This window comes from Thermobia domestica, unplaced genomic scaffold (genome assembly GCF_964235325.1).
Source record: "Thermobia domestica unplaced genomic scaffold, izTheDome1.hap1.1 HAP1_SCAFFOLD_895, whole genome shotgun sequence".
In the NCBI taxonomy this organism is placed as follows: domain Eukaryota; kingdom Metazoa; phylum Arthropoda; class Insecta; order Zygentoma; family Lepismatidae; genus Thermobia; species Thermobia domestica.
In genome coordinates this window covers 45250-57286 of record NW_027656605.1, presented here as the reverse complement: position 1 = coordinate 57286, position 12037 = coordinate 45250, and the positions used below count along the sequence as shown (strand labels likewise).

The 12037-nt window shown below is 37.4% G+C and overlaps 1 protein-coding gene across 1 annotated transcript in view; it reads left to right on the top strand.

The window, feature by feature from the left end:
• Positions 1-12037, top strand: part of Arpc1 (Actin-related protein 2/3 complex, subunit 1A) — a 52955-nt gene that overhangs the window by 17002 nt on the left and 23916 nt on the right. Inside the window, exons 4-6 of the mRNA XM_081747937.1 lie at positions 2523-2631; positions 3989-4161; positions 10803-10920. Coding sequence (XP_081604063.1) covers positions 2523-2631; positions 3989-4161; positions 10803-10920 — 400 coding nt within the window. The remainder of the gene's footprint in view (positions 1-2522; positions 2632-3988; positions 4162-10802; positions 10921-12037) is intronic.

The window sequence follows — 12037 nt, the reverse complement described above, 5'->3', positions numbered from 1 at the left end:
AAAGGCAGGGAGACTCCGATGTGTCTCGCGTCGTGGTTGAGATCCAAAGACCAAAAGACCAAGATCGTGCTCTCTCAATTGCTTTTGACCTGACTGTCCCTCTGACGTCAGAATGAGATGATGGTAACACCACAAAGTTTCCTGAGCGTGGTCGATTACCCCAAACCTGACATTGACCAAGTCCATGTTTCTACATGTCGTCGACTCAACACAAAGTTCTCAAACTTGCTTCTAAGACTGCTAACGTTGACAGGTAAACGAACCAAAAAGAGACTCACCTGAGTCAAAGTACTTACTTCTGTATTTATTACTTCCTTGTTGTAACATCGTGTCGTGGGTAAACGAACGAAACGGACAATGTCTTGTAGTAGACTGACTATGAGGGGCCAATGAGGTCGAACCAATTGAGAGAAGCAATTGATCTAACAAAGCAAATTAAAAGTGTCGCGTGTGAGACTGTTTGGTAGGCAAAAGGTAATAGGAAGTTGCTACCAGTGTTTATTACAAATTCCAAGTACAAAGACTTCCTCAATAACAGCAAAGCAATAGTTGATTAATCTTTCAATGCAAAGTCAGATTGCGAAGTACAACAGAATATTGGTGTTAATAACATCAGGCAGTGAACTCTTGAAGGCTGCTTGGCTTCCATGGATGACTGGTTGAATTTCCACATGAAATAAAGATGTCCTAGCTTGTCCTTACTTCATATCCCGTAACAATATATATATATATATATATATATATATATAAGTCTTTATTATTTATATGCTCAGAGATTCATATTGTATTGATACGTGCTCTTCTTTCAGCAACCAATTCTGCTGCTATCAGTTGCGAAAGACTGATTGAAGAACGTTAGCTTCTAAAGATTTATACATGCTATTGTGGTTGGTCATTTATACACACTAGCACACTAGTTAAATGTAATAGGTATATAGCAATAGAACAATACAAGACGCAACCATTTATACACACTATTTACGATTAATTACCTGGTCAGTATAAAATGACTGAGACTCACATTTTTGAATAAAGTTGAGGTCGCTCTTGTCCAGATTTTATATTTAATTTTTGGTCCGAACGTAATATGACTCAAACTCACTTCATTCTACGTTAATGACGTTTTCCTAATAATTTTGACGTCTTCCTTTAATAAACCAGGAATCTCAGAATCTTGATCTTTTGTATTTTCTATATGCTTTTTTTTAAAATTTTTCTAATTCCTACTATCCTCTTAATCATCCGAATGTAAGAACTGTTGACATTCACAAATAGCCTGATAAGCTTCACCATGTATAGTGGTGTTAACAAAATAGTTTTCGTAATCCGAAAAAATGCATTTCAGTGATTTTCTGATTTCTGTGATTTCCAACTAACTTCAGACACAAATTTCCTCACAACTTGTTCAGACTTGGTGAAAATTTGGGTCAGTATGTAAAGGAGATGGACTTATTTTTGAACTTCGGTGCCCACTTTACTAGTTAAGGTACGATGTGTAAGTCGAAAGTCCTGTTTCTTAATTTATCCAAAGTGTCAGTAGTGTGTCCATTCGTTTCACCTAATTCAAATATAACCTCCAGTGTGTGTCTTTCTTAGTTTATACTAATTATGTATCCTTATAAAGAAATTTAACCACAAATTTGACAATCTGATAAGAGTAAGCAGATTTGTTGTGTACGTAACAATTAGTGGGTTTCGTATACACTTCAGTAGTAAATTTATTGTTGAATCTTGCCGAACGTCAAATGAGGTAGGTAAAATAAGAAAGTTATTCAATTTAAGACGTGCAGCAGTTATTTCTTGTAGCCAGTTTGTTTATATATTATTGAAAGAAAAACATATTACAATAAACACACTTTTAAACTGCTACCAACTCCTACTGTTTAGTCTTCCTCGCTTCTCGATATCGAAACGTCCTAATTTTTGAAAGATTAAGAAGATGCACGTACATGAGAATGATGGAATTTTTTAAAAGCATCATCCATGTATCAAAGTCATTTTTCCTTCCACTAAGAAGCAGTATCTTCACCAGATAATCTTGTAATAATAACTGTGCAAAATTAGTGACCATCTTATTGTCTGGTAGAAGCAATACTGATTCCTGTGAGGCTAGTTACATTATATTTTAATACGCATTCTGTGTGTGTTGTCGCTCTTGGTGTCCTCTTGTGGTCCTTCCTTTCCTCTGTTGTATTTTTTGCTTTGACACTTTTTGTTCTCTATAATACAACCGGAACCATTCCAAAAATTAGGATATTTTGGTGGTGTTGGTGATCACGTGGATTTAATTCAATTATTCTTTCCTGTCCACATCTACACCAAATTGCAAAATCCTAGAGAAAGACGACATTGTTGTTTAGTTTTCTTTCCTCACTTATCTATTTAGATGTTGGAATGCGCATGACTTTATTGTCGCAATTCGCTTTTACCAGTGTGTAAAGCTATATGAATTAACATATAGCATTGTCCATTTGATAGTATGCAATACAATTATTTACCCTAATACTAAGCATTTGTTTTAGGATCGGAATGCTTATGTGTGGACCCCAGATGGTGATGGAAAGTGGAAACCCACGCTTGTGCTACTTCGTATCAATCGAGCTGCAACTTGCGTCAAATGGTCACCTCTCGGTATGTAGCAATAATATTGTAGCTAATAAATGTTAAATATTATGTTTCTGTTGTTACAGTCAAAAGCTTGTCTTGTAGTCGTCAATATTTTATAATTAACTGTATTGTTTCACGGATGGCTTTCGTCTTACGTACAATGACAAAGAAACTTCCGTTTTAATCACATATTTTGTACCATAAACTTCTTGGAACTAATTTTCCGATGTATAAAATACATTTATCACCTTGTAGATATGATGTAATTGCAGCGGAAATTTTTTCACTACCGTTGATAAAGACGAAAGTCGTCCATTAAAGCAATACTGTTGTGTATAAAATACCGACCCTTGCAGTTATGGGTCCATTGACCTCTTAAAACGTCTCATCTTTACTGCTAATAGTTCCAGAATGTGATACTTTGTTTTGCTCTCTATAGCCAAAAATTGGTGGGCAGCATAAATCATATTATCTATGTGTTTTACTGCTGATCATTTGATTTACTGCTATAGTCATTCTTTCGCGAGATGCATTCCATTCTAGGTCTTTCACGAACGACGGTACTTCCTTCAAATTATCCTTTCAGCCTATGTTAATCCAGTCTGAGCAAAAAAAAAAAAAAAAAAAAAAAAAAAGGCTAATCCTGATATTTCTTCTTTGTCTGTCGTTTTCTTCTCACCTTCAATTATATTTCTTTACATTTTTCGAAGTGTCCATATTTTTGATGCAGAGATAGCCATACTCCAATGCTGCTACCGATGCAGTTTTCAATATCAATATATTTTTCTGTAGGATACGTGCTTTCCTGTCTTTATTTCTCTAAAGAGAAGATATACATATATTAAAATTCTTTGTATTTATACATGTGAATTATTTCTGGTAAAAGTTTCATCAAGGGATTCACTCTTATTTCTAAATTTCGTTTATCAACGTTCAGCGTACTATTATTATTTTTCTCTAATGAAAAAAGATTCATATGTACTTATTTGTCTCTCTATGTAATACTTGCACTTCTTTTGATGTCGTAAGTGGTGTGTAAATGTTTGTAAGTATTTTATTAATCTGGATACAACAGCATTGCCATCCTGAGTCTGTGTAACATGTTCTTCCTGTTAACGATATTTTGTTTTGTCTAACCTGTATATGTATTGTTACTCTCGCATTTAACATCCTAGACCTGAACTTCTCTCAGTTGGTTTGGGTATATTGAAATAAAGGGAGAAAGAAAGAAAATTCGAAAGGTCATTGTCAATCGTTACCAACAAATCGTGTTGTTCAGATGAAAACAAAAACAGTGTCATATTTTGTTCTTTAATTTGTGTCTAACTGTAGCGATATTTCATGGTATAGGTAGTTTAATATTCATTTCTGTGATTTTCAGAAAACAAATTTGCAGTTGGCTCAGGTGCCAGATTAATCTCAGTGTGCTACTTTGAAGAGGAGAACGATTGGTGGGTGTCGAAGCATATTAAGAAACCGATTCGTTCAACTATTACATCTCTTGATTGGCATCCGAATAATATCTTAATTGCAGCTGGGTCTGCAGACTTCAAGGTAAGACTCTTTTTACTTTCGAACGACGAAAGGAGAGAGGAAAGTATAGTGGTCGTGAAGAAGAAAGAAAGAAAAAAAAGCCCTGATGTTTGGGCTTTCATGGCAATTACACGTTTCATTGTCCATAGATAACCGAAAAAGTGATTTTTTGACATCTGTTCGTTCGATCGTTCTGATGTACATTCATCCAGAGGCCATACCGTTCAGGGTATCTCAACCAAATTTTAAACTTAAGGTTTTTATGTGAACCCCCAGGGGAAGGGGTCGAATTTTCTTCCTATCCCTAAAAATAAGGGTAATTTACTTTTTTTTTTTAAGCTATTCTTTCTAAATCGGCTGTAACGATTTTTTTTCATATTTCGTAAATCAATTTTCCAAATACAGCCCCATCATCTGATACAAGTAATTTCCTTGGGAAAAGTCAAGAAGGGGTAGTTTGTTCGTGGACTCAGTTTTCTTTCGGATGATTTTCTCAAAAATGACTCAGGCGATTTTATTCATATTTCGTAAATAAATATTTCATTAATAATCTGACAGTATGGCATAACTAATTTGTCTGAAGAAATCTACAAAACGTAGTTTATTCGTACGAGTGAGTTTTTCTCGTACGATTTTCTCAAAACCGACTCATGTGATTTTGTTCATATTTCATTAATAACTTGACAATATGGTCCACTTCACTTGTCCAGTATATACAGATGGTGATCAGAAAAATGGAAACACCTGTAGTTGGCAACACGTCAGATGAATGGGTTGGCAGTGGTGTCGTGGCGCCCGCAGCGCCGGACCGCTGTGGTGGTGTGTTAGGTCGGTCTCCATACTACGTCAGGCGCAGTGGAACAGCAGTGTCTAGTGGCTGCATCAGACACAAGTAGTGTAAAATGGGAGACCTCTCAGATTTTCAAAGAGGGCAAATTGTTGGTGCGCGGTTATGTGGAGTGAGTGTGACGGCAGTGGCTACTGTGTTAGGTGTGTCGCGTGGGACAGTGTCGAAGGTGATGACGGCCTACACAACACACGGGAAAACCACATCGGGGAAGCGGAACAGTGGGTGGAAGAAAATCATGAGTGACAGGTTACGCCGGGTATTAAAGCGCATTGTCACGCAGTACCGTCGTGCCACTGCGGAGCAAGTGACGGAGGAACTCAATCAGCACCTCCCCCACCCTGTTTCGACAATCACAGTCCGCCGCGAATTACATGACATGAACTTACGGGGTCGTGTTGCACGGGCCAAACCGCTCATCAGGGACCATAACGCTTTCGCACGCCGCAAATGGTGCTGCGATCATGCAACTTGGACCGTTGAGGACTGGAAACGTGTGATATGGTCGGATGAGTCATCCTTCACCCTATTCCCAACCACGGGCCGTGTTTATGTGTGGAGAACGCAAAAAGAAGCTTATGATCTGCCGTGTCTCCTCCCAACTGTGAAACATGGCGGCGGCTCGGTGATTCTGTGGGCCGCCATATCATGGTTTTCATTGGGTCCTGTAGTCACACTTAGCGGACGAATCACTGTCAACGATTATGTCGCAATTTTAGGAGACCACTTGCATCCTATGGTCCGGATGTTGTTCCCGGACAATGACGCCATCTTCCAGGATGATAATGCACCCATTCACACAGCTGGCGTTGTTGCAGCGTGATTTGAGGAACATCGGGATAAAGTTCAACACCTCCCCTGGTCCGCCCAATCCCCAGATCTCAACATAATTGAACATCTGTGGTCCGTCTTGGAAACACGACTCCGGCTACGATTTCCACCTCCATCCTCTCTCACAGAACTGGCCGATGCCCTGCACGAGGAATGGTGTAAAATTCCACTTGCTACCGTTCACGACCTGTATGCCTCCATCCCACATCGCATCAAGGCTGTTCTGAAGGCGAAAGGTGGCCCGACACCATATTAATCTGGTAAGTTGCAATTTCGTTCAGGTGTTTCCATTTTTCTGATCACCATCTGTATATATATACGAGGGTTAGTTTGCTCTTCGAGGATGATTATATCGTACGATTTTCTCAAAAAGGACGTAAGTGATTTTGTTTATATTCTATAAATATTTAATTAATAACCTATCAATATGGCTTACTCATTTGACCTAAAAAGGTCTACGAGGGAGTTTACTCGTGGGTATGAGTTTTTTTTTTTTTTCGGACGATTTTCCCAGAAAACGACTCGAGACATTTTGTTCATATTTCATTAGCAACTCTATAATATTTTGTCTTAGGAAAATCACAAGTGGTAGTTCACTCTTGGGGATGAGTTTCTTACTAGATTACGTTTTTAAAAACGACTCACGATATTTCATTATTATTCTTACAATGTTGCATGAATCATTTTCATGAGAATATCCGCTAAGGGTAGTTTATTCTTGGTGAGATTTTTTTTTTTTTTTTTGTCACAATTTTGTAAAATACCACTTACGTGATTTTATTATTTTATAAACACATTTCATTAATAACCCTAACATTAATAACCCTATAAGTAATTTCTTATGGAAAAATCTACAAGGGGTACTTAACTTTTAAGGATGAGTTTTCTTTCGGTTAAGTTCTCCGAAAATGTCCTATATTTTTGTAATTTTGTTCGTATTTCATAAAATGTTTCATTAATAACTGCATACAATATGATTTAGCTTAAGGAATTGGAGCGAGAAAGTTTAGTGCGGTGGCTCGTATCTTTTATTCAGTTGGAATAGTATTGTTTCTGCACATAAAAGCAGAACCTTACATAATGCAGGACTTGACTTTTGTGTGTATGTGTTTAAGAAATTTCCAGATATAGCTTCCTTCGTCGCACTTCTTTAGAGATTCTGTACAAAGTACAGGCTTGAGTTTATCTCGCTTATACTCTTATACAATGAACTATGTTTTTACTTGTTATGGGAGAGGAACTATTTCATTCTGTCTATATTGCTTTATACTTATTATGTCTTATTAAAATTGTTGCGTAACTCTTAACATTGAAATTATGTAAACACAGTACATGTGTTGCATATAAAACAGCCATATGAGCATACATTTATTGACATATAGTGAAAGATAATGAAAATGAAATGAAATTATTCCTTTTATGCCCTTATGCTAAAGAAGACGGAAGAGTAGTGAAAGTGAATGATTTTGAAATATTTGGTGACATGGTAATGTGGGAGGAAACGAGAGAACAACGTGAAAAACCGCAGACATATTGACTTCCTTAAACCAAGTTGGCCAGGGATTGAACTGCCTCTCGCACCAGAGATGAACGCTCTGTCACTGAGCCACCGTGTTTGTTCAATGAAATGATAACGTTTCCAATTCAAAAATGTCATGTTTCTAAAAAAGAAATAAGCCAATAATGTTATAATTTTTGCTTTATATGGTAATTGTTTGAAGGGAATAATGTTCGTAAGTATTGTTTAATCTCAACCCTTCTGGTGTCAGTCTTGCTCGTTATTTATTCAACAAAATAATCTTTCGTTTTTGTGTTTCAGAATCCTTCTTTCGGATAATTTTGTTAAGACTTATATTTATTTTTTCCCGTATAAATTTAATATTTTTAAAAAAATGTAAAAACTCATGTAGAATTTCTAAATTTACACATACCAACATTCACTGGCCACCCTTTTGACAGAACCTATCCAGATGTAGCTTACGAGGCAATATGACTGGAATCATTAATAATCAAGAAGATAATAATAACGAGAAAAGAAGTTGTAGAGGCTATATTTAGAGATAACTCCTATATCAACATCTGAGGAAAGCTCTGGAAAAACTGCAGAATGGCCGAGCACCTGATTCGGACCCAGGACCTCCCAATTATGAAGCAACCTCCAAATTCGTCCTTTATACTTTAAAAGGACGATGTCAAAGGGTTATCTCCTTATTTGATATAAAATCAAAACTTTTAAGAGTTACAAGGCTACTTACTTAGTTATTGTTGTGTTTATTTTCAATTAACTTATCAAAACTCGGACATTCCTCGCATAAGATGATGAGGTTTGATTTACAGTCTGAAAGATAATGTATTAATTTCCCTGAAAATCTTTCCTTAAAAGCTTGTTAGACATCATATCTATGTTCTACCCTTTATTTTATTAGAAAACCTATTTTTCGATTAATTCAAAGTAGTGGTGCTATGTGGATGGTATATCTTTGGATTGATAACTTAATAGTGATCAATACCCTCAAGAAAATTGCAGTAGTAAAGGGAGAACAATATAGAACTGGGCTGTTAGTACTGATGACAGCAAAACAAAGGCTTTTTTCTACAAAATGTTATAATAGACACTACAAAGTATTTCCGGAAAGTAATGAGACTGATTTACTTGGGTCACTCAGAAGGACTGGTGGGCGGAAACTCCGCGAGTTACAGTTGATGACGATTTTTTGTCAGTTGGTTCTGAGCTTTTACTGAGTGAAGATCGCTTGCAAAGTGAATAACTGAGTGTCGTTGTAAGGACAAAATGGAGAGGAGTGTCGATCAGTGATACGTGATAAAGTTATGTGTTAAACATGAAAAATATTGCGACTGAGATGCTTGCAATGATACAGAAAGCCTACGGTTGGTTGATTTGGAGTTAAAGCGTCCTGTTCAGCCGGGGCTACATGAGACGTGGACCTATTGCTTAATATGGAATCTGAACCACATAAACTGCCACTGGCATTCAAAACCGATCTTCCGCAGAAAACACACGGGAAGGATACTTTATCTTAAGTGTTTCGGTGATAAGCTGTGAGTGACACTACCGAGTCTCGTCGACCGAAGGCTCGAATAAGCAAATCGAAGACAAAAATAGATGATCATTCTCTTTTGTCATTCTAAAGATGTTCACAAGAAGTTCGTACCACCTGCACGAACGAAGTCGCGGGCTTTTGCGCGAAGATCGCCAACACACAATTTCTTCACAACGATTATACTAATCAGAAATTTCTAGCGAAACAAACCATTATAACGCTGCTCCAACCTCCCTACAGCCCGGACTAGACTGTGGCTGACTTCTTTTTGTTTTCCCATCTCAAATCCAAGTGAAAGGACACTAGATATTGAAAGAGAACCCTGTTCAAGACGTGTGAGCTGTGTGTATTTATACTCAAGCAGTGGCGGATTTAGGATACGATCAAGGGAGGGGTTAAACCATATTTTTCCGCTTTATCGAGTGTAAAGCAGGATTGAAGCTCATTTTACCCACTGTATACCTGAGCGTCAAAGGGGGCTATAGGGGGCTTCCCCCATTGGATCCGTGCCTGTACTCAAGGATGTATTTTCGAGGAAATTTAGGCCTTGGTAGGCATTTCCTGAAAGAAACAAATCTTATTTATTTGGTCATTACTTTCCGAAGAGCTCATTTATACGCGTACGCATTCAACAAGAGAATTTTAACCACAGGACCAGGAGTTAGGTGAAACAAAAAATAAAGGATATAATCCGGAGGAAAAATCTTGTTTTCGTCGAATTTTTCATCCATCGCAAAAGATAACCGAAGTATGGGATAAATTAGAAACCAAAGAAGACATACAAGTGAATAATTGACTTAATTGCATTTATACACAAAAATTCTTAAGTATTTTAACAAAAATTTGAAATTAGGAATGCAGTGACTCAGTGGAGGGCGCCGAGCTCGGGTACGTGGAGTCGCTGATTCGATGCCAGCTCTCACCAAGTGGACTTCGTGGTGGGCTCATACGTGAGTAATAATATAAAAGTTTGAGGTAATATTAAAAATAGGCTCGCTTGCACTGAGTTTTCTGAGTTATTTCTGGCTCTTTAGTTGGAGAGGAAACAGGTGCAATTGGAAAATTTTCGAGTGTTTTCATGACATTAAACAACTAACCCTACAGTGCCAATGTAGTTATCCTAGCGATACAATGGAGAGCTGCTTCTATACGAAGAACAATGAAATTACGTAACTCACATACTTGTTGATCCATTACTAACTTATACAGGATGTTTCATACGGGCTACGACATACAATTTGAAGTACTCACCAACCACCTCTATAAAAATTGGTGCGGAAGTGCCACATGATTCTGAAACTTGGATAGGACACATACTAGTTCCTAAGTGAAGTCTTGACCCGACTGCTGTAGGTCCCATAGTTTTGGAGCTATAGACCTTTAAAGTTCATTTTTTCATGTTTTCGGATAACTCCGAAAGGAAGCATTTTTGCAGCCAGGTTGGTCTATACTTCTTGTCTTATCTTGGTGTCAGGAACCACCTCCCAAACGTTGTCGGTGTTGTTTTGAAACACCCTGTATAATACACGTATCATGATGTGAAAAATAGTTGATTAACTAACATAATAATCGTAACCCATGTGTATCGAAAATATAAATATAAACGAAGCACGAAGCCGGTTGAGGAAGAGATCAGAAGCTGCTCTCAAAATTATGTCGTTAGCGTAAGTACATTGGCTGTAAGGTTAATTATATCATTTAATTAAGAAAAATGTGCCAGACAGTTCCTTTATTTCAAGTAGACATCAATATTTTTTTGGGAGATTTCCCTGTGGGAAATTTATGCAACTCAACTTCGTCGAAATGTGTTTCGAGTATACTAGATTATATTATTTGTTTTATTTGTGCTCATGATTTGATTTCATAATTCTAACGCTTACGCTGTTTTTTTACCTTTTAATATACTTTCCTTTTCTCAACAGGTGAGGGTGTTTTCAGCCTACATAAAAGAAATAGAAGAGAAACCGTCTCCCACGCCGTGGGGAAGCAAAATGCCGTTAGGGCAATTAATGGCTGAATTCGCTAATTCTCCGGGTGGAGGTACGTGTATTCTTTTATTAAACTTTGCAATGATGTACAGTACGCAGCAAAAAAACCTGCTACATGAGCATGTAAGTTTATTGTGAAACAACGCCTAACAGTTCAGGGAATCAACATAACGTCTAAGTGGCACGAATCACGCCAGGAGAAACCTCGGCGTCCTCACCTGCATACTTATTTTGGAGAAAAAGACTTAGTCGTTTCACAATAAACTTACATACTCATGTTGCAGGTTTTTTGCTGCGGACTGTACTATAATATAAAGTTTATTTATGGATAGGTGTTCTGTCTGAGTGAAGGTTCAAGGCCGTTTGTATAGTAGGTTAAACGGAGCCGTAGACCATAAAGCTGGATGGACAGTTGAAGGACAGTTCGTGGCATTTACTCCATAGGATGGTAATCCAAGTAGAGCAAACATTACAATAGATAGTCATTAATTGAATTTTTCTCCCGAGCGTTAACGAAGAAACAAGTTATCATAAACGATAGCTTCTTCCACCGCCAACTACACATAGGTGAAAATTCAAGTAATAGCTTTAAATTGACAAATAAGACAAAATTTCAGCATCATTTAACATGAAAATTAATTGAACACACTAAAAATTTACTTATATCAATATATTGCACCATGCACGACAAGGCAAAGAACATGAGGCAGTACTTTTCCGTACACACATATCGCAAATGAAACACACAAATAGAAGTTTATATTTAATAAACTATAATACTTACATCTCTGGAAAATATAAAGCAATACTACTAACAAATAAATGTCGATGTATTAAGATGACTTAGAAACAAATGGATGTTACTACATTTTTGATAATTATACAAGCACTGATATTAATATATGTCCCTCGTAGGAGATATGTTGGCGCCGAATGAATGCTGCTTCCCGCGGTTTCTCTCTTGTTCTCGCTGTTTGCGTGAGCTCCTCCTTCCAGAGTGACGCAATCACAGGTAGGGCTGTGATTGGCTGCCGCTGGTTGCCAAGGCCGTCGGCTGCATCGTCTGCTGGATGTTGCTATCCGTGCGAGAATGCATAGCGCTGGTGTAAATATAGCAGTCTTTTTAAAATAAAAGGGAACTAAATTGTCTGAACTGGATACACCAAAAA